The 24419-nt window shown below is 34.5% G+C and overlaps 1 protein-coding gene across 1 annotated transcript in view; it reads left to right on the forward strand.

Moving 5' to 3' along the window:
• Positions 1–9265: 9265 nt before the first annotated feature.
• The window catches only part of Zbtb41 (zinc finger and BTB domain containing 41), a 38362-nt gene continuing 23208 nt past the window's right edge, over positions 9266–24419 (forward strand). Inside the window, 6 exon segments of the mRNA XM_047521146.1 lie at positions 9266–9394; positions 10039–10597; positions 10600–11274; positions 18418–18625; positions 19302–19371; positions 21097–21244. Of these exon segments, the coding sequence (XP_047377102.1) occupies positions 10156–10597; positions 10600–11274; positions 18418–18625; positions 19302–19371; positions 21097–21244 (1543 nt within the window). The 5' untranslated portion in view covers positions 9266–9394; positions 10039–10155.

The following is a 24419-nucleotide window of genomic DNA, read 5'->3' on the forward strand; positions in this document are numbered from 1 at the left end:
TTCAAGAAATATGAAACACAGCTCCTACAACTGCCTAGAACCAAGAAATGTCTTTATTTTAAAAAATCATCAGGTAACTTTCATCCTGCTTCAAAATACAATATATGCGATTCAGTAGAAACATAAAAATTAATGATAAAATTATTGTTTTTCAAAAAGAGCTGAAATACTGGGCACATCTGTTTGTCATTCTAGTCTGAGATGTCTAAAAACTGATAGTAATATTAAGTGATGAAGGTAGATAGCCTGACTCTAAAACTGAACTTACTCCACAATTTTCTGTGCTAATTCTGTAGCTATCAACCCCACTCTCCATCTTCTGCTTCTCGTGACTCAGTTCCATGCTATCAGACTCAGACACAGATGGAAACTGAGGTCCTTTTCTTCACTGTCTTTTGGCCCAGAAATTTCTCCCCTTTTTGGCTTTTCTTTCTCTACTTCAACATGGCCTCTGAAATTCTCTTTTCTTTTCCTAAGCAGAACTCTCCTGTAGCCTTCACTTTGCACTTCTTATGTACCAGCTATCTAGTTTCTATCCTTAATATCTCCTTAGAGGACTTCTAAGTCTATTCTTCCTGGAGAATTGTGCTAAGAAATACATCCTTCTTCCCAAGTTACCTCTTTGCAAACATTTGCTGTCCTTGACAAATTGACCTAAATCATCTTCTTAAAAGAGAGCAAACATAATATTTATCTTTGTTTCCTGAAGCTCTTAGAACCAGGGCCTAATTCTGATCCTCTCTCTCCCTGTGGCCCTCTTTTGATCTTGTCTCTTCTGAGAAACTCTCTGGAACCAGCCCACTAGGCACTCAGCTGCTCGGAGGGCTTGCTCTCGTGCTCTGGAATGCCTTCTCCACCCTGACTCAAGGTTTTTATGCTCCTGTCTTTTGCTGTATTTCACCTTCCTCCAAGTTCTCTGATTTACTTCACTCATTTACCATCTTTTTACTTTATTTTACTTATTTCTTTCTGTTTATCTCTTTTAGAAATGTAAAATACTCCCACTTCCTAAAATATTATCTTATTGATTTGACTCTTTAACCTGTTAGCATGATTTATTCCTTTATTTATTTTTTCTTTATCCATTTTAGTTCATGATTTTTTTTTTTCCATCTCTCCATGCTAAATAGTAGGTTAAGCCCACAAAGAAAGAAAGAAGAACAAAGAACAAAGAGAGAACAGTTATCTCATGTCTAATTGAGGAAGCATGTTAATTGTAAAAGTACTTAAAATTCGTGTCTTGTTAAGTACTGGAGCATATGAATGAATTACTATTCTAGTTAAACTAACTAAAAGCTTCCCTAAAGAAGAGATGAACAGAGGTCTCATGAAGAATGAAAATACACAGGAGGCTGAGTTCCACGGACAGATGAGGAACAGACCGCAGGGCTAGCAAGCTGATCTGCAAGAAGTAAAGGCCATTGAAGCATAGAATAAAGAACACATAGTATGACATTAGAGCCAAGTGGGGTTTGGATCATGTAAGTTTTGTTAAGTATCTTAAAACCAAAAGGAAGTAATTCAAATATTTTGGAAGCAGTAGGAGAAGTGACATGAGATTAGCATTTGAAATCTTACTCCTCTACCAACTGGCTGTGTGACATGAACTTTGGGCAAGTTTATCAACTTCTCGGCCTTATCTGAAAGGCAATAATTATAGCCATTACATTAACAGTGGTAAAAAAAAATTGTAATGATAATGATGGGTCAGCTTTATGAAACATTTACCTTGTCTAGGCTCTGTTTTTAGCATGTCATGCTTTTTCTCTTTTGATCCTCCAAGAAGTGGTTACTATTACTATCACTCCTGTTTTTGAAATGAGAAATATGAGGTACAGAAATCAAGTGAAATGAATAGAACAACTATTTAATAGTAGATTCCCTACTTAAAATAACTTTGTAAAGATTACACAATTGACAAAGTTAAAGTAGTTATCATAGAGTCCAACACGTAGTAAGCATTTTATAAACGTTGTTCATGGTGTTAGAGGTTCCATAAGTACTCTTTATTGTACTGGAAGACCCTATCCAAAGTTGAATTATGATCAGATCAGTGTCATTTTCTTTTTGGCCAGTTTTGTCATGCAAACTGTTTATTACTTAATTTTAAACATGTTATCTTTTTCAGCGGACATGGAAAATCCACACTTTCAGCTCCCTTGGGCTCCCATGGAACTTATTAACTACATAGGCTTTCATCTCTACTCTGTATATTCCAGTCACCCCATGATCGTCTCCAGAACAAGAACTTCCACTGGGCTTTCTGCTAATGTAAATATGTTGTCTTAACTATCTTCTTCACCAAATACTCCAACTTCTTCCTGTTAAGTTGGCATTCCTTAGGGCTTATTGCTCCACCTATAGTTGCTCTAATGGGTGTTTCCTAGCACACCTTCCTTCCCTGTGTTTCCCAATATCAATTACAATCCATCATTCCTTTAAATTAATGTAAAAAAAAAATATATCCTTTCATGTCCATGTGTCTGTCTGTACCACATCCTGCCATTCCTAATGTTGCATGACCTATGTCCAAGAGACCTCTCTATCCACATATTTGACCCACACCACATCCTTGTCTCTCAGGGCTGTGATTCCAGCTTCGCTGATCTCCACATTCACTTCATTCCACTCAAACTGAACCGTGGAGCAGAGGTTATCAAGTAGGGTATATGGCCTGAAATCCATGGTTTGATTCAGGAAATTTAAAAAATATAGTTGATCTGACAGGTCTTCAGTCACCACAAATCCAAACTTACATATGAGAATCTCTAAGAAGGCATTTTCTGCCTGAATCTAAAAATGTGTTCCAGGAATCAGTTACTACCTGAGGGTATGTCCCCCTACACAAATTACTCTCTTGAGGATTCTACTGTATAAGATAGGATCAGAAAACACTTTCTTACTGATCAGCAGAGTACTTCCAGGGACAGTCATTGTGTTTTCATAGCAAGATCTTATTGCTTACCTAGCATACATGACATGGTCTGACCTTGGAGACAAAGTCTAGAATAGCCTGCTATAACTGTGACATTATCTGACACCTTATCTTAATGGTATTTTTCAAAATTTTTGTTTTTTCCATTATTAAAATATGTGTTTATAATACAAGAACAAAAGACATATATCTTCAGTTTAGATAGATTGGTAGATAGATAGAGATATAGCTATGTAAAATTTTGGGAGGTATCGGGCATTGAATTCAGGGGCACTCAACCACTGAGTCACATCCCTAGCCTTTTTGTGTATTTTATTTAGGGACAGGGTCTCATTGAGTTGACTAGCACCTTGTTGTTGCTGAGGCTAGCTCTGAACTCTCAATCCTCCTCCCTCAGTCTCTCAAGCCACTGGGATTACAGATGTGCCCCACCAGGCAGTGCTATTTTTGAAAATTGAAGAAAATAGAATTTTTACACCTCCCCACTACCTAGAAACAAGCTATTAAAATTTTTATGTAGTGTTTTTTAATCTTTACTCAGTGCAATTCTTTTCTGCACATGTGACCAAACATATGAACAAAAACTATTCTTTTATTCACATGAGGACAGGAGGTGTAGCTCAGTAGTTATGTGCTGCTTGCCTAGCTTGTACCAGGTATTGGGTTTAATCCCCAGCACCACAAATGAAAAAGTCCTTTTCACATAAAAATTATATCATAAGCATTTCCAATGTTATTGCAATCTCTTTGGACATATCTTTTTATTGAGATAAAATTCATAAAGTTCTGCATTTTAAATCATATAATTCAGTGAATTTCAGCATGTTTTCAATGTAAAATCAATGTGCATATTTTGCAAATTCCATATAAACAGAATCATACCATATGCAGTCATGTATGTCTTACTTCATTCACTTAGAATAATGGTTAAGGTTTACCCATATTGTAGCATGTATCAATACTTTATTCCTTTTTATGGTGGAGCAATATTCAAGTGAATGGATATACCAAATTTTGCTTATCAATTCATCAGCAGTGAACATTTGGGTTGTTTCCACTTTTTGACTATTATGAATAATGCTGCTTCATTTGTGGACAAGTTTTTACGTGAACATGTGTTTTTAATTGTATTGGTATATGTTTGGTATATATGTACAAGTGGAATTGCTGGGTGTTATGGTAACTTATGCTTAATTTTGAAGCTACTGACAAACTGTTTTACAAATGGCTATGCCATTTAACTTTCCTACCAGCAGTGTATGAGAACTAAATTGAGGATAAAAGAGGAGCTCAATATCAGCAAGAAAACAGTACACTTTGGGCTTCTCAGTAATGTATATTTGACAGCTCCCAAAGAGTTTATCTATTTAGAAGTATTTATTTAGTACTAGAACCTGGCATTTTACTAGTTAAGAATACAGTAGTAAATGAGATCAATATAGCTTTTGTCCTCAAAGGTTTTTATCTTACACATGACCTTGACAAGCAATCATGCAATGTGGTAACTATAGTGTTCTCAGAGAAAATAAAGAAGAACACTGGACGTTAACCTGTATATGAGAGCACTCCAAAATTCTTTCAGGAAAAAAAATGCCTAATCCAAAACTATTTAAATCATACATATTAATGGAACTACACTAAATTAAGAAGAGGCATATATTGGAGGAAGAGTATTCTAAGGAAAGGAAACTGTATATTCAGAAGGCCAGAGGAAAACTGAGAACATGCTGTTAACTCTAAAAAAGTTATAGATGCTCCAACTCTTGATTGATTAATTATTGAAGAAATGCTATCAGAAAAACTTAGAAGCATATGGCTTTGAATTAAGAAGTCCTATTGTGCTATGATATAAAGAACAAAATATATGAATATATAAAGGTCATAATTTTCCATCAACTGAATAAACATTATAATTCCCCATCAGTTCCCCATCAGTCAAAACTTTTAGGTAATTTAAGGATGTTTTAATTTAAATAAATGTTCCCATTTAAAAAAGGAGGTAAGTGTTCCAGTAGATTAAACTGAGTCATAGTTATATTATTTATTGACATAGCTCATTAATATAAATGATGCATGACTGGATTAATGAGAAATGTTCCAAGATGCCATCAACTCTGAGGACCTTTCAGCTTTTATACCTTAAAAATCACTTGATTTCTTAGAGGATCCCAAGTTTCTACTTTTCAGGGTAACTGCATATTTTTAATACCAATTATTTAGAAAAAGCAGTTTGCATACAACATTGTAACTTTGGTTAGATTTTCATTTATCTCTGTACTCCTAAATAAATATTTGGTAGCATTGAAGAAGTTAGCCAAGGGTAAAATCTTAATGTGCTATTACTCATACTGAAACACCTCCATGCAATTTTCTTAAAGACTATATGATTGATTTAACATTCCCCCCTTGTTTGTGAATCCTGAGTCATGGTTAAAGAGATCTTTCCTATTTTCTGCTATTTAAAGTTTGTGCCTTATTATAGTATTTTTATGTCTTCAATATTAACATGGACAACTTTGATTCATTTGGAATTTATCTTGCTCTATTGACAAGTCTACATAGAACTTACTTTTATTTCTGATACCCACCATTCTCATATATTTGAAAGTTTATCTCATATATTTTAAAGTTTATCTTTTGCCACAGACTTAAAATTTTGTTTCTAATGTAGTAAATTTGTGAATTTGGATTCATTTCTGTATTTTTCTATTTCTCTCCTCTGTTTCATTGTATGCCTCTGTTCTTGCGTCTGACACTTTTAAAAAAATGGCTTTATTTAGGTTTCTCATACATTACTCCACATGCATTTAAAGTATGTAATTTGATCAGTTATGAATGTATATCTTGGTAAAACCATCACACAATAAGTCATGAAAAAACATTTTCTTGTGCCCTTCTTTGTATCTGTCTCTTTTCCCTACCCCCACCCTTCACCAAGCAACTGATATATTTTCTGTCATAACTTGGAGTTTCTAGAATTTGGATCATATGTAAATATACTTATTGTCTATTGTTCAGTCTAGTTATTTTGAGACACATTTGTTGCCTTTAATCACTAGCCTTTTAATTGATGAATATTTTATATGAATATTCAATTGACATCCATTGATCTGTCTTGGACATTTGAGTTGCTTCCAGTTTTTGGCTATTATAACTACCATGAACTTTTATATATAAAACTGTGTGTATATATGCTTTCATGTCCCATGGGTAAGATGGAATGGCTATCTCGTATAGTGTGTGTAAGCTTCACGTTTTTGGAAATTACTATTGCCCAAAGTGCTTGTACCGTTTTATATTTCCACAAGAAATGTATGAGTTTTTTAGCTAATCTACATCCTCACTGACACTTGGTATTGTGGCTCTATTATTTTAGGTATTATATATAAAAGAATATGTATGTATATATGTAAATATATGAATGAAATGTCTAAACTTTGGTTGAACATTGGTCTAGAGGCACCTCTAAAGTAATGGTTTTCATGTAGTTAACAGGCAAATCAGACTTGAGTAGATTACCCACAGGCAAGTGGTGAAACTCATTCTATCATTTGAATCTCATTTCTTGCTGAATTTACAGTCTCTGGAGCCATCTTTATGATTTTGAATTCACAATCCCCCACAATCATGTGTGTCTATTCCTTTGAATAAGTCGTCACATCTTTATAGAGTATAGCTGTATCATATTGTGGTTAAATTACATCTCAATTAAGATGCAAATTAAAAATAAAAAATCTTTCCTTATGCTTTTCCTTTTCCATGAAATGTCTGTACAAATATTTTGCCTAATGTGTGTGTATATATATATATATGTTGTACACTCAAGTGTACATCTTAATATATAGTTTATCTTATTAATTTGAATTCTTTTTATAATCTAGCTGTAAATTCTTTGCCAGATATATTTGTCAAATGTCTTCTCCCAATCTATGGATTTTCTTAGCTTTTGAAAAAATATTGAAGTCCAGCTTGTTTTTAAATGTATAATTTGGAGACAGCTTTACAGCAGTGATTTTTCCAATATATGAATATGGCATATGCTGTGGTCTGAATGCCCTCCTACTCCCAATTCATGTGCTGAAATTTCATCCCCATTGTAGTGGTATTAAGATGGGGTCTGAAGCAAAGTAACTTAGGCCCATTTTTGTCCTTCTACTTGAGGACAGTGTTCACCCTTCTGCCATGTGAGGACATGAGAAAAAACAGCCCTTACAAGATACTAAGTGCCAGTGCCATGATCTTGGACTTTTCAAACTTCAGAACTATGACAAATTCCTATTGTTTATAAATTACCCAGTCAGTATTTTATCACAGCAGCACAAGATACTAAGAATATTTCTTCAGTTATTTAGGTTATTTCTCTAAGGTGTGTTTCAGAGTTGTTGTTCAGAAATTTACTCTTAATGTGTCAAACTTAGCCCGTGGCTTGTTTTGTTATGGTTTATGAGATTTTTACATTTTTAAAGGCTTGTGAAAATGCAGAAAAAAGTGAGAGAAAGGCTAAAATATTTCATATCTAGTGCCTGACAGAAAATAGTTTGCCAGCTGTATTATAAAGAATTGTGTATAGACATTGAATATAATTTGTTAAATTCATTCCCAGGTATTTGTGATGCTATTGTAAAACATAAGTTAATTGAAAAATCACCTTCCTGGTACAAAGTAGTTGTTTTATGGATTTTCAATTGAATGAGTGAAGGAAAACATTTTCATCGTCAGAAATAAACTTATGAATCAGCTTGTTAAAGGATAAGACTATGACATATCAACAAAAGGAAGACACACAAAAATTTTAGTACGTGAAGATTCCCTTTTTTTTTGGTTTTCGGCCTCTGATCTCTCTTTGTGAGCTCTCCCCCAACTCTGACAAAAACTTCTGGCATCTGAGGGATGTGGATATCCTGATATTTTAATTTTTTATTCCTCATTGCTGAAGGGTTTTCCAGAAAAACAGAAGCAAAAGGATGGAGAGATACAATGACCTACTTGAAGGAAATGATTCACATGATTGTGAGAGATAACAAGTTTGAAATCATAGGACAGGCCCCACAAGGCTGGAAATTCAACAAAAGATTTCAGTCTTGAGTTTGAATTCTCCGGGGCTGAAAACTCTGGTAAGGTTTCTAAGTTGAATTCTTAGGGAAAATTGTTTCTTTAGGATGAGGCTTACCACATTACTAGTCATAACGCAAGTGTACTGATTTGCTTGTTAAACATAGCTAAAAACTTTGGAACACCTAGACGGTGTTTGACCAAAGATTAGACATTTCCTCACAATCTCTATGTAGGAGAATCCTCCATCTGTTCTTCCACAGAGGGTAGCATTTTCAGTTCTATATGTGATGGGTAGATAGGGGCAAGAGGTGGGATCCCCATTTCATTTGGTCTTGGTCCTTTGCCTTGCCTTACGTCTGCACATTCTCAAAATTTGAGACTATCCTATTTTAAAAAAAAAAAAAAAAGGACCCTCAGACCAGCAATACCAGCTCACCTGGGACTTTGCTAAAAATGCAGAAATCTCAGGTGCTATCTCAGAGCAAAGTTATCCTTTTGGATTTTCCCCTTTTGACTTCTTTTCCAAACAGCTGTACACTTATATGTCCCTTATAAAAATAAAAAGGTTTTAAAAATCCTAATTTTCCTGTAATCCCAGCGGCTTGTAGGCTGAGGGAGGATCGTGAGTTCAAAGTCAGCCTCAGCAAGGGCGAGGTGCTAAGCAACTCACCGAGACCCGGTCTCTAAATTAGAACACAAAATAGGGCTGCGATGTGGCTTAATAGTTGAGTGCCCCCGAGTTCAATCCCCGGGATCCCCGACCCCACCCCCAAAAAATAACCCGCAGTCTTAGGAGTAACTGCATTTAAATCTTGCCGTTTTTGAATCAGAAAAACAACCAAGCGACGTCAATCTCGGTGTGTAAGGCGTTTGCCAGCGTGTGTGCTGGGGCCGGTTTCCGGCGGCTGCTGTTTGGTTGGTTACAAACTATTAAATACGCCAGTGAGAATAAAATACGTTGGTACTATTGCACCTCTGCCAATTTCTTCGTAAGTCCCTATCAGACCTCCCGTTTTCTGTTCCCCGGGCCGCAGAAAAGCTTTGCTGGGTTCAATTACCGGAGGCCACCAAGCCACCACGAAAACCCGGAGTAACGGATCCCGGGAGTGAATAGCCAGGGTTCCCAAAGGACCAGGGGAACCGGCAGAGCATGCGTAAGGAAGGCTGCGCGCGCATGCGCATTGGTTGGCGCAGGGGCGCGCGCCGCCGCTCTGGGCGGCTTGGAGGCTGCGCGCGCGGTTGACGTGTTCGGTGGTGCGGAGGCGGCGAGACTCCGGGAGGGGAAGGAGCGGCTGGGAGGAGGGTGAGGTGGGGGGCTGAACCCGGAAGTGGGTAGGCGCTGGAGCGAGCGCGCCCAGAGTGGAGTCAGCGGCTGGGAGCCAGCGGGGGAGCCCTGGGTTCCCGGTAATGGATCTGTGGGGTGTTTGCTCAGGGATACTGGGTGGGAAGGGTAACGGGTTTCTGGTAGGCGAGCGCATTCTCCGCCTGACCCGGGCCTGGAAAGGCTCTTTTGCTTCTTTTAGTCGTCCCTCTGTTTGACCCCACTTGTCTTGCTCTACGCCCTTTCTGGGGCCGTCTCCTGCCGGGTGGTTTTGGGCGAGGGACACGTTCTGTCCCTGAATAGCTGTGCCTTGCCCCCCCCCCCCCCCCATAGGAAAGCATGCTAATGGAAAGACTCGGATTTCGCGGCCGCGACGGCCTTATTGTCACTATTTCAGCGCCCCCAAAACACGACTGCAGCCCCCCTCAAACTGCACCGTCAAGGATCTTGGAGAGAACCCTCCGCTTCTGTCCAATTATTTCCACCCTGTTGGTGAATCAGGCCTGGAAGGTGTGCTCTGGCTTCCTTTAAAATTATTCTTTTGTTGGCTGTATTTTCTAACCTGGCCCTCCTTGTTCTCCGCCCTAAAATCTTATCCACGAATGAATGTGAACTGTGACTTTATCATAACTTAGTTATAATTTAGAAAGGATTAACTGACAAATGCCTGTGACTGATTTAAGGTTGCTTTGCCTGGAGTTATTTTACATTATTCTTACTTTTGCAGACCATGAAACCCTCGGGCACGCCTGTCCAGAAGCTGTTGTCCAAGACAATCTAGTTTTCCTTTATGAATCTCTTAAGACACTTATGAAGTTTCTTGTTCTGAAATTGCTGTACTGCAATGAAGAAAAGGAGAAAGGTTACTTCAAATCTTGATGAGAAGATCCATCTGGGCTATCATAAAGATTCTTCGGAAGGAAATGTTGCAGTGGAATGTGACCAAGTGACCTGTACTCATTCTACGGAAAGACAAACTCCTGAAGCTCTGCACTGTTATCAGGAACTTCCTCCCTCTCCAGATCAGAGAAAGCTTTTGAGTTCTTTGCAGTATAATAAGAATTTGCTAAAGTATTTAAATGATGATAGACAGAAACAACCATCTTTCTGTGATTTACTTATCATAGTAGAAGGAAAAGAGTTTAGTGCTCATAAAGTAGTCGTTGCTGTTGGCAGTAGTTATTTTCATGCCTGTTTGAGCAAAAATCCAAGCACTGATGTTGTCACCCTGGATCACGTAACACATTCTGTTTTTCAGCATTTGCTTGAATTTCTTTACACATCAGAATTTTTGTGTACAAATATGAAATACCTCTTGTTTTAGAGGCTGCAAAATTTTTGGACATTATAGATGCAGTAAAGCTGCTAAATAATGAAAATGTTGCTGCTTTTCAATCAGAGTTAACTGAAAAGTCATCCCCGGAAGAAACACTAAATGAATTAACTGGAAGACTATCAAATAATCATCAGTGCAAATTCTGTAGTAGACATTTTTGTTATAAAAAGTCTTTAGAGAATCATCTGGCTAAAACTCATCGGTCCCTTTTGTTAGGGAAAAAACATGGGTTAAAAATGCTGGAGAGAAGTTTTTCTGCAAGAAGATCAAAAAGGAATCGGAAGTGCCCTGTTAAGTTTGATGACACCAGTGATGATGAACAAGAAAGTGGTGATGGGTCAGACAATTTGAATCAAGAAAGTTTTGATAAAGAAAAGTCAGATAAAAATGATTCTGAGGATCCTGGAAGTGAATATAATGCTGAAGAAGATGAGCTAGAGGAGGAAATGTCAGATGAATACTCTGACATTGAAGAACAAAGTGAAAAAGATAATGATGCAGAAGAGGAACCTGAGGCTGGTGATTCTGTAGGAAGCATTCATGAGGGATTAACTCCAGTAGTCATTCAGAATAGTAACAAAAAAATATTGCAGTGTCCTAAATGTGATAAAACATTTGACCGAATAGGTAAGAAAACTTTTGTCTCTTTTCACTTACTTTATATGGATATTTAAAGGTAATCATTGAAAACTGAAGTTTGAAAATAATAAGAGTCTTTAAGTAGGGAAGATAATTTTCCTTTCACTGTGTAGTGTATCCTGTTATTTTAAATTTGCTGTGTTTCAGGAATTATGTGAAGTATTTATATTATCCTTTATTTTTCCTAATAGGTAATAGGTTATTAGGTCATGTATTGGGTATGAAAGACACCAGAGAATCAATAATTACCATGAACAGCTTTTATTTATATCCCAGTTTTAGAGATAAGTGCTACTTTTGAGTCACTATAGAAAATTTTTAATTAGATTATGTTTAGTAATTTGTGTACTGTTTTTCCTTTGTATATGATAATGAGTTATAAATATAGTCACTTTTCCAGTACTTTTTAGAATGAGAATGTTTTAAATTAGACTATAGTTAAGAATAACATTATACTGAATATAATTTAATACTTTTGGATAGACAATTTAGGAAGTAACCTAATTAGTAATAGTAATTATTATAATAATGACTAAATTAAAAAAATTTCCCCTTTAGAAAAGAGTGTGTAGGAAATGTGCTCTATAACAAGAAGTTTTATGTCTGTGCATATTTAATTTTGAGATGTCAGATATTTGCTAGTAAAGCAATTTTTGAAGTCTTATATGAACTATCTAATGCATACTCTTAATTGTAGTTAAGCTATTTACATGTAAATTGAAGTTATGAAATTGTGAAATATATTCTACCACATATAATAAGAACATAATGAGTTTAATTTGACTTTGTTTAATATGTTCCCATGTGTATTATACTTTTGAATTAATTTTTTATTGGTGTAGGTAGAAATTGGTTTTATAAAGTATTAATCATTTGCTATCAAAATATATCCACAGTATACACTAGGCATTAAAGCAGTAACTTTTTGCTTTTTATAATGCTTTTCAAGTACATTTTTCTGAATCAGAATACTTTTGATAATCAAATTTGGTATTTATTTAGTAATATTTTTATTGTGAGGCTCTGTACCTCACAGAACATATGAGATACAGAACATGAATAAGATAACTTTTTGAGTCACACAGTCAATTGAAAGAGCTAATTACAAAACCCTTGTTAAAGTCAGGCTAGGTAAATACTGTTGAGAACTAACGAAGACTAAGAGGGTATGTATTGAGGAGAGAATAACTTTTTTGAGTTTAGGTACCTGAGAACATTTCATCTTCTAATGCATTCTGTATCTTTGACCTTGTACCCTTAGTACATGTTTCCTATATCTGCTTTAATTGACTTAATTTGACTTGGAGATGAGTGAGCAAGGGTCAGTTAAAACATGCATTAGAGATCCAGCACATAGAACCCAAACTGGGCAATCAGAACACACTAGGCCTGTGAGATACTTTCTGAGAGAGGGATTCTGGATTACATTAAGACTGGGAAACTATATAATATATAATCTGCATTAATTTTGCCATATTCTCTTAACTTAAAAAAACTGTTGATTTTACTTAACCTAGTATTTCCTGAAATCCTTTTATCACAAGACACTTTGGGGATACTCCTTTTAATGTCTCAGGAAACTAGAGTTTTATGCACACAAATTGGGAAAGCACTGTTCAAGATTAAGGTGCAGATATACTAAGAGGGAGGCTGCAAAATGACATTTACCAAGTTCAGTCTAGATAGTTATGGGAATCGTAGGTCATACTGTAGGCTTATTTCTAGCTATCCTTTCAAAATGTATTTTACATTGCACTCTTTCCCTTATTTTGCTTACCTGCATTAGGGCTGCTTAATTTTCACTGGTACTTTCTCATCTCCATTATTTTATCTTGTCTCTCTTTGTAGCTATCTATTCTTATCTTCTATCTATGTATATCTTATGTGACTAAAAAGTATAAGCTATGTTAATGTCTTAACTGCCCGGGTTTTTTGAATTCAGGTCTTGGGTGATTTACTTAACCTGTCTATGCTTTTGTATAGTCTCAAAGTGAGATGATGCTAATATCATGCTCATAGTGTCTTCTCATTGGGGGTTATGATGATGATTAAATGGAATAGCTCTAGGAAATCACTTAAACTCTTGCAAAAAATTTATGTGTTCAGGGAATTGTAGCTTCTCTCTTTATTCATTAGTCAAGCATACTTATCTTGTCTCTAATCTACTAAACACAACTAAACTAATAGGAAATGATATAGTCCCTGTCCTTAAGAATCTTAGAACTTAATGAGTATGTGCAAAAAGACAAGCATATGACAATAATTATTAAAAGGTAATTTTATCAGGATAAATACAAAAGACTGAGGAAATCAGGAGAGGTTTCCAAAAACAGATGATATTTGAGCTGAGACTTAAAGAAATAGGGAGGAATTTTGAAGGCAGAAGGACCAATGTGCAAAGGCATTAAGGGATGTTGTGTTCTGGAAATTGCTAAGGTTTGGGTGGTTTCAAGATAGGCAAGGAGGCATAATAAAAATGATAGGAGATAAGAACTGGCAAGTAAGTGGAGATCAGATTTTGAATGACTTGTATTAATGCAGAAGAGTTTAGATTTTATCTGATAAAACTATTGGAAAGAAACTTGATGAGGAAAATGACAAACTAGTAGTTTTAGAAAGAGGCTGACTTCAGTTTGGAAAAAGAAATTAAAAAATGGGATGAGAAAGTTCAGGAGACAAGAAGGGGCATGTAGCAGAGGATGAGAAGCATAATGGTGCTTGGACTAGTTAGATGAGTGGCCTTGGGAATTAAAAGTGGGATGAGGGTAGAACAGTGTGTTTTATTGAATATAGACAAAGTAGATTGGTAATGGGTAGAATAAAAAGGATAGGTATAAGATGTATCCTAAGTGTGCTACCATAGCATCCCAAAAATAGTTCAAGGGCTTCCTTCCATTCATCCTTCTCATATCACACTTATTCCTCTCATGGGATTTACAAATGTTGGTTGTTTTGTGTGTTTCATTCAATTGTGAATCTGAAGCTTATGCATTTTTTTCTTGCCTAGTATCCTTTGTAATATCCCAGGGCATTTTAAATTGTGAGTTTTCAGTAAGCACTTGCTTACTTGAACTAGGCTGAGAGGCTGGTGCCTGGCTTTACATTGAGCTTATATGAAGCCAATAAGAAGCCAGTTAAGCTTTCTTATCAGCTTCTAACTTGGCTGCCTTGGCGTGGGTTTATGAGAGATGAAAAGCTTTGAGACCTGCTGGAACATTAGCTCCACAGTATACAATCTAATAATTTGATTTCATTTTTTTGGATCTCTTAGCCTTTCTGATGTATTTAATAGTTGGTTGGAGTAAGACTCCTGATCCCATTATATCATTCCTTAGACTACCAGCTGTCTTTTTTTCAGGGGCTTCTCATGCAAATAAGAGTCCTCTGACCTTTTTCCCTTATACCAAAATCCTAGTGGGTTAAAAAGCAAAAATAGGGAGATGACATATGGGTACAAGAGAAAATTCGGATAATTTATCTTTTTTATCTTTCCTGCAGAGAACTAAAATTTTTCCTTGGATTAAACTCACAATATCTTCTGGAATTTAAAAATAAATGTTTTGCGACAACCCCCCCACACTTTTTTTCTTTTTATTATACATGACTTTGTTGTCCATTCTGAAAGATTACACTTTGTTCTTTGAGAAGAGTTGTAAAATTGGCATAATTTTCTAATGCCAAGTATTTAGTTACATATTTTTTAGGATATGGTGTATGACTAGTCTCAAAGTGCAATTTAAGATGATATATATATATATCTCATCTTTACAAAAACTACATGCGGATTCTGGACAGTGATAGTTTTGCATGACCCATGTAAGGGAATAAAGTCTGAAATACCAAGACAGGTTTGTTTCTTGAAGTGATACTATTTTTTAAATTGAAACTTCAATAAATTTGAAATGAACATTTAGATTTATGTATTATTATTGAATCCCACCCCCCACATACATACATTCCTACCATTTGCTTTAAACATGAGATCTATTTGGAGACTCAACTTTTTCCCCCATTAGCCTCTGAAGATAAACCTAACTCTTTTGAATCCAGCATTTCCTCAGGGTTTTCTCCCTTGTTCAGAAATTCAAATTCATTGAGCTATATAATAGGCACTGCAAGATTATGTGCAAAAACTGAATAACAAGCATAGTTTTTGACTTTGAGGTTTTTAATGTCAGTTATTTAAATTTCTGTATTTTCATTGATCTCTTGTCTTTTCTGAATTTATTTAATATAGTTTTAAAATATCATTGGATTTGTCTAATTTTGGCAATTTCAGTTTACATTTCTATTTTCTTTCTGAAATCTTTAGTCTCCTGGTCTGTAGGAAAATGGAAGCTTTATAGTCAAAATAGTTTTTATTTTTAATTTGACTGCCATTCTGATAGTTTTAATATTTAGCTACATATAACCTAATTTTTTATTTGAAAACAAGAAAGAATTTCTTTAAATACAAGGAAAATGCTACTAATTACTAATATAGTCTTTATAACACAGGTATTTTCATAGAAAATAAAGATTGGTGTAGTTTTTCTTACACTTTAAGATTTTTATGAAGTTACTGTTCCTGTTCTGTTCCCTTGGTAATAATAACAGATGAGATATAAACATTAGGAGGTTGATAAATTATTTTGCTGTTTTAAGAATCTATGCTAAACTTGCATAATTAATCCCCAGTTAAAAAATGTTCCAACAAATACATCATTAGTCATTTAAATAGATGGTATATTCTTTATTTGTTTACATACTTTTCCATGAGTTTGTTTTATTTACATAATCTAAAAAGTCAGATGGGAAGGATGGTAGAATGAGACAGACTTTCTTACCCTATATACATATATGATTACATTACTGGTGTGACTGTACCAAGTACACCGAGGAATGAGAAGTTGTACTCCATTTGTGTGCAATGTGTCAAAATGCATTCAGCTGCGGTGTATAACTAATTAGAACAAATTAATTTTTTTAAAGTCAGTATAAAAAAATCAAATGTGAAAACTTTCATGATCAAATTAAACTTTTTAAAAATTCCATATAATGACCCCTATCCTCTTCCAGCATTAGATTTGATCTCTTAAATACGGTAGGGAAAGTAGTGAAGGTGGGGTATTTATATGCATGTGTAAATGGGAGGGAATGCCCTTCAAGTGGCAGAAAGGGAACTGAGATAATAGTGTTAGTAGTGGCAAGTGGAAAAAAGCAAAGTCCTTTCAGTGTTCTCAGCTGAAACCCTAGTTTAATCTGTTACAACACATACTCATAAATCTATTATAAGAGATAATCATAATTACAAATTTATATTTGAGGTATACCTACTTGTCCATACTGTGACTTGCAATCCATATGAATCCATGTGATAATAATAGCAAGTAATTACTAGTGCTTACTTTGTACTAGAATGCTTTAAGTCTCACCTATATATTAATATTAGTATATTAATATATTAATTAATTCTCACAACTCCATGAAGTGTTATTAACTTGGATACAGAGGTTAAATTATTAGCTTAATTAAGATCACATAGTTAACTTAGGAGGTACCCAAACACTGTTTTCTTGCTACATGCATGTAAAATAATGCATAGACCATTACCTACATGTTGTCTATCTAAATACCTGATGATTCTTGTACTTTTGTTTTTCTTTGCCTTTGATTGAAATCCTTCTTCTTAGGGTAATATTTTGATTTCCTTTCTTTAGTTTATGCAATAAGCACAATGTTATTAATTTTTAGATAATTAAGACTATTTCCTTATTAAATTCAGTCATATGAATATATCTAATAAATTGGTGAATGTATTTGATTTATTAAGTAGACAAATAATTGTGATTTGTTTATCCTCAGTGGACTTGAAATATTTTGAGTGTTTCCTAATTTTTATGATATTTAAGGGATTTATCCATTTTTAAACACATGACTGAAATGTTAAACTTTCACGTTAGATTTAGCCTAAAAGAAAAAATTATTTTGCATACCAAGGAAAAGCTTGTAATTGAACATTGCTTTTCATATTGGAACTATTTTTGCTTATTTGTATTGCCCTTTGCTTAAAAGTATTCTTAATTGAAATTTCTACTTTAAGCCGTTAGATATGCACATACACAATAGATTATAAGTTAATAATAATAGACATTAATTGATTGCTTAGTCTCTCAGATACTGTTTTAAGTGCTTTGTCTATGAATTTGTGTATTCCTACAACAGTCCTATAAAGTGAATATAATTATTATTTCCAGTTTTCCAGAAGATTTGAGCATTGAGAGGTTACTTGTCCAAAGTATATAGCCTGCTGTTTAAAGAGCCAGGATTCATACCCTGGTGCATGGTTCCAGAGTGTCTGTTTATCTGTGATGCTGTTCTGCCTCTGGAATGTAGAAATTTATATCCTAAATAGTGATGTTAAAGCATCTTATTCTAACATTGGCTTTAGCAGTATTAAACATGTAGTCAAATACAGGTTATTTCTTTGTTTCCTAATTTCTTAAAGTTGGGGAGGTCTTACAGTGAAGCATAGGTTCTATTCAGTATTCTAGATTCATTGTACCCTTTTCAGATTACCTTCTTTGAAAAGATAAACGAAAAAAGCAAATGTTATAAAATTTTGTATTGTGAAAAAATTGTGAAAACATATTATTTCACTTTTTCATGGTATTTCTAAAAGATCTCTTAATTCTATAAATTCAACTTATACAAAATAAAAGTAAACTATGCAAAAGTTAAATGACAGATGGACATTTACTAAAGACTTCCTTTAAGTTTAAAAAATACATTTTAAAATTCTAAGTTCAGAGAATTTGCCAAACTATTATTTTTAAAATGTGACATGAATAATTTTTCTTAAATGACTAAAGTTTTTGAGGAAAAATACACTTTTAGCAATAGTCTCAAAGCAGTTAAGTTTTGAGGTTTATCAGAGTTAGAAATTTTTTCTGGCTTTCTTGAACACAGTATGGCAAAGTGGTGGTATAAATGGGAGGGTATATCTTAGCAAAGTGGCAAAGAACTATTTAAATTTCATAAATTATGGATTTGGGTATGTATTTAAGTTTGCTAAATCATGACATTTTATTCCACTGTCAGATTTTATTCACATTATAGCAGATGTGCTCAATTTAATTTCTCTTTTGGTAGGGAAATATGAAAGCCACACCCGTGTACACACAGGTGAGAAGCCCTTTGAGTGTGATATTTGTCATCAGCGTTATTCGACAAAGTCTAACCTAACTGTTCACAGAAAGAAGCACAGTAATGAAACAGAATTTCATAAGAAGGAGCACAAGTGCCCTTATTGTAATAAACTTCATGCAAGCAAGAAGACTTTAGCCAAGCATGTTAAGAGGCAAGTATTATCTTGCTTCTATTATGTAATATTGTGCTTTCTAATGTAAGCAGGTAGTAAACTAAAAATATCTATGAAAGTGCTTATCTCCAATTCTTTCATTGCTTAATATTTCATTGCTTAATACTACAGATTAAGAAGAGCAGCAAATGTTATTCATATTTTTTGTTTATGCTCTTGAGATAAGGTTTTTTGATGTTGAAACAAGAATATAGTCTATAACAAATTTTAAGGTAGACCATTTTGTTTATTGTTTTCTGTTTTGGGTTGGATAAGAATGTCTTCAGAAATATGTGGTTGTAGAATTATAGGAATTTGTTTTACATAGTGTATGAAAGATTGTGAGATAATATTTAATGTAGTATTGCATATTAACTTTAAAAAATCTGAAATCTGGAGTAAAAAAATATAATGAATTACTTTGCAAGTTATCTATAAATGGCTACGTTCCTCAATGTATTCAAAATATGGTTAAAATTTTTATTTCCGCATAAACTGAGGTATAAATATAAATTTATTAAAATGATGATGATAATCTATATTCTTACTAGAGGTGTCTGTCACTTTAAGAAAGAAATCGGTGCTTGATTATTGTAATTACTGTTAACATATTTATATGGACTATTGACTTAACTAGTACAATCTTTTCCTAATAATTTTTATTTTTCTTTGGTAGATTTCATCCTGAAAATGCACAAGAATTTATTTCCATCAAGAAGACTAAGAGTGAAAGTTGGAAATGTGATGTAAGGGTTTTTAATTTGTAATAGAAATACAAAGTAAATATAATGTTGCCTTTTGGGAAAAAAGGTAATTAGGGTTTTTTGTTTGTTTGTTTTGCAGTGCTGGGGATCAAACCCAGGTTCTGGGGTATAGGGGGTGGCTCATGCTAGGCTAGACTTTAAAGTAACATAACTGAACTTATCTCACTTCTAGGATCTTTCTTTTATGTAAAATTAGTCTAATGGTTTTTGTAAATTAATCCTGGCGTAAGTTAGTTTTTGATGATAGATCTGAGTAGAATCCTGGTTTTCATTATATACCAGTTATTTACAGTTGGGTATATCATCTATGACATTATTCTTGCAGTTAAAATGTTAGAGTTGCTTCCCTCCATTTCTGGTATTTGTTGCTGCATAATGAACTACCTTAAACTTTAGAGTACTTAAAGCAACTATTTTGTTGTCTTTTACCTTTTTGGGGGGCAGGAATCCAAATTTGGGGCAGAATTTTACTAGGTAACTCTTCTGTTTTACATGGTGTCATTTGGAGTCATTCAGTTGTTTTTAGATAGTGGATGGACTGGTCTGGTTTGGGGCCATTTCCAAAATGATTCAATCACCTGGCCGGCAACTTGGTGTTTTCTGGCAACTAGGATTTCTGCAGGAATGCACCAATGACCTGGAGCCTCCATTCTTCTTTTCATGAGGCTACTTTAACCTTCTAGCATAGTAACTGGGTTCTTAGACTGACTATACTGTGAATTTCAAGAAACCTAGTAAGAATTGCTAAGCTATTATGGCCCAGCCTCAGAAGTCACATATCATCCCTTCCACCACAGAAAACAGCATAATCAAACAAGTCAGACAACCAGGGCAAATTTAAGGGGAGGGGAATTAGACTTCATTTTTCATTGGGACAAGTAGCAAGGAATTTGTAGGTAAATTTATTCTGTTTACTCCTGAAATATTTTTTGAATAAAATTTAGGTATGTTTAATATTTCATATTATTTGTTTTTTCATCTTTATCATAAGGATTCATTTTATATACATAACAAAATTCTCAATATTCTCCCCATTTCTCTAATTTTAGTTTCTAGAAATTGAAGTTGTTTTTTGAATCTACATAAGATGTGGTTTTCCCTTACAAAGTTCATCATCCGTAGTGATAAAATGATGATATTGATAATTATGTCTACTTTATAGGATTATTGTGAGAATTAAGTAAATTCTGTGAATTAACCTTGTGCTTTATATGTTACATTGTTGCAATAGCCTGTCACTCTATTTCTGATGTATGTTACATTTCTTTAAAGGTTGTGTTTCTTCTTTCTGACCACTTAAAGAGAAAAATTTTAAAATGATTTTTCTGTTTGTTTATTTTCCAAATCAAATATATGGCAACACTGATAAAACCTTTTACTCCTGATGCATAAACGGTTTAAAATATATATTGAAATTAAGAAATAAAATATACGTTGAATTAAGAAATTGCTACCTAGAATTAAGATAGTAAAATTATCGTATAGCTCTATTAGACATATAGGAGTTGAAACTCAGTTTTATCTGATTTAAAATAATTCCTTTAAGTAATTCCTCCAGAGGTTTTTCCTTCATAGAATTTGATTGTACTTTTGGTAAGTTTTGTTTGCAGAAATTTCTCACTTGAATTTGTTTTTTTTTTTTTCATTATGACCTTGTATTTTAATTTTTAATTCAGGTTTTCTTGCATTTTATATACATTTATTTAGATTTGTAAGAAATCTTTTACTAGAAGGCCACATTTGGAGGAACATATGATTTTGCATTCTCAAGATAAGCCTTTTAAGTGTACCTATTGTGAAGAACATTTTAAATCACGATTTGCACGGTTGAAGCATCAGGAAAAGTTCCATCTGGGTAAGGAAATTAATTTTTCTTAAAGCACCCATGACAATTATTGATTTTTACTCCATCATGCTGAAGGGGAACTGTTGAAGTACTCTTTTTTTATTCTAAAAGTCCTTATCTTTTTAAAGTAATTATTTCCTGTTATACCTCCTGCCACCACATATGCACAACATCCCTGTTATTATCATTCCCACCAAAGTGGTACATTTTTACAATTTATCCAAATTTTGATAATTATGAATGAAGTTTCTATAAATATCTGTGTGCAAATTTTTGTGTGGACATAAGTTTTCACCTTCTTTGGTAAATTCCTAGCAGCATGAGGACTATATTGGATGGTAAGATTATACTTAGTTTGTAAGGAACCACCATCTGTCTTCCCAAGTGGCTGTATCATTTCCACCAGCCTTGAAAGAATTACTGTTACTTCACATCCCTGTCATCTGTTAGTCAGCTTTTCATTGCTGTGACAAAACATCTGAGAAAAAACAACCCAAAGAAGGAAAAGGTTATGTTGGCTCTTGGTTTCAGAAGTTTTAGCCCATTGTCCACTGGCTCCATTGCTTCAGTCCTGTGGTGAGGCAGTCTGTCATGGTGGAACAAAGTGGAACATAGTGGAACAAAGCTGCTTACCTCATAGCTGCTGGGAAGCAGAGAGAGAGAGAGAGGAAGGAGCCAGGGACAAGATATACCCTTCCAAGGCATACCCCCAGTGACCTACTTCCCCCAGTGAGGCCCATCCTATAGTTTACACCTCCTTCCCCAAATGCCGTCAAATTAGAAATCCTTCAGTGGCCTAATGCAGTGAATCATGATCCAATCATATTCCAAAGCCCCACTTCTAAACACTGCTGTAGTAGGGACTAACCTTTCAACACTTGAGCTTCTGGAGGACTTTCTAAATGCATATCATAACAACAGCTTTTAATATTGTCAGTGTTCTGAATTTTTCTTTGTATCTCATTGTTTTAATGTATATTCCTGATAACATATGATGTGGACCATCTTCTTATGTGTTTATTTGCTATTTGTGTACATATTTGGTGTGATGAATGTCTACTAGATCTTTGGCCCAATTTTTGATTGAGTCCTCTATTGTTGAGTTTTTAAAGTTTTTTGTAAATTTTGGATAACAGTTCTTTATTAGATACTTCTTTTAAAATATTTCCTCCCAATCTGTGACTTGTCTTTTCATTTTCTTAACAGTATCTGTCATAGAAAGAATTTTTCATTTAATAAATCCAGCTGGGTTTGCCTTTGATATCATGTCTAAAAGCCATTGTCAAACCCACAGTCATCTAGATTTTTGCCACTGTGTCTTAGGATTTTTATAGTTTTGCACTTTACATTTAGGTCTCTGATCCATCTTTAGTTCATGTTTGCAAAGAGTATAAGGCCTATGTCTAGACAGATTTTTTAAAAAATTTTTGCACATGGATGACCAGTCATCCCAACACCATTTATTGAAAATTTCAATTTCTCTCCATTGTGTAGCATTCATTTCTTTGTCATGTCAGTTGATCACATTTATGTGACTGTGGGGTCTTTATTCTGTTCTGTTGATGTAATTCTCTTTTCATCTGCCCATACCATAGTCCCTTGACTTTATAGTTAAGTCTTGAAGTCAGGTAGTGTCAGTTTTCTTCTTCAACGTTGTGTTGGCTATTCTGGAGATGCATATATACATACACATACATACATACATACATATATATATATACATACATATCATATATACATGTATGTATGAAATATTATAAAAATGAAATACATATATGAAATATTATAAACATGAGAATTTGTTAATACCCAAAGAATAATTTTCTGGGTTTTGATTGGGATTGCTTTAAATCTTGGGTCAGATGATGAAGAACTGGCATCCCCACTATATCAAGTCTTCCTATTCCCGATCATGGACTATATCTCCATTTATTTAGTTGTTCTTTGATTTCTTTCATCAGAAATCATGTAGATATGTACACATTTTGTTAGATTTTTTTTTTACCTGTTTTATGTGGGGGAACTGTTGAACCACTCTTAGTGAACTTTGGATATTAAATTAGGGAAAGAAAATCATACAGATTTGGAGGAGTACTCTGTATGCTCCAGTTCCTGTATGTTAGTAAGTGTGATGGTTTTTGTTTTGGTTTGGTTTTGGTAGCAAATGTGTTCAGGGTCATAAACAGTTTTTCTTTTTTTTGGTACTGGACATTGCACCCAGGGATACTTAACAACTGAGCCACATCCCTAGCCCTTTTTATTTTTTATTTTGAGACAGGGATTCACTAAGTTGCTTAGGGCCTCACCAAGTTGCTGAGACTGTCTTTGATCCTCCAACCTCAGCCTCCCGAGCTGCTGGAATTTTTACAGGTGTGTGCCACTATGCCCAGCAATAATTCATTGTTTTTTTTTTTTTTTTTTTTTAAGGAAAAAGTACCAAAATGGCTTTAATAATACATGATTAGTTAACCATGCTATAACAGAAGAATCATCAAAGAATAATGTCAGAATGAGTCCATCAGAGTTCAGAGTCATTTGAAAAATATAGAGTTCATATTTCAGATCCTTTTTTAAAGGATAGACTTATTGCTACAATGAGCTGAAATGATTAGGCTCTGCTCTCTTGTGCTGTATACAGGTGACAGTAAGGAAGACAGTATATCGAATCTGGAGGCAAGGTCTGGAACTTCAAATACTGCTTGCTGATACCGTGCAAGGTCCAAGACAGGGCCCTTTTCTGCAAAATGCATATCTAACACTAAAGTTAATTCTTGTGTTTCTACAATATGCATCCTTCCAATCTCTGAACTTCTGTATTTCATTTCTTTGCATAAATGTCTTGTTTATGCAAACAAGGGGTGGGGTTTTTATAACCACAGTATTCTCGGCTTGGTTTGGCTTGACTTGGTTTGGTTTGGTTTGGTTTGAGTGCCCGCTACTACCTAACCCATTATTTTTTTAAATTCATTTTTATTGTAAACAAATGGGATACATCTTGTTTCTCTGTTTGTACATGAAGTAGAGGCATGTCATTTGTGTAATCATACATTTACCTAGGGTAATAGTTTTTGATTCATTCTGTTATTTTTTTTTCTTCCCCCCACCCCTCCCACCCCTCTTATCCCTCTATGTAGTCCCTCCTTCCTCCATTCTTGCCCCCCCCAACCCCCCTTTATGTGTCATC

This window comes from Sciurus carolinensis, chromosome 12 (assembly GCF_902686445.1).
Source record: "Sciurus carolinensis chromosome 12, mSciCar1.2, whole genome shotgun sequence".
In the NCBI taxonomy this organism is placed as follows: Eukaryota; Metazoa; Chordata; class Mammalia; order Rodentia; family Sciuridae; genus Sciurus; species Sciurus carolinensis.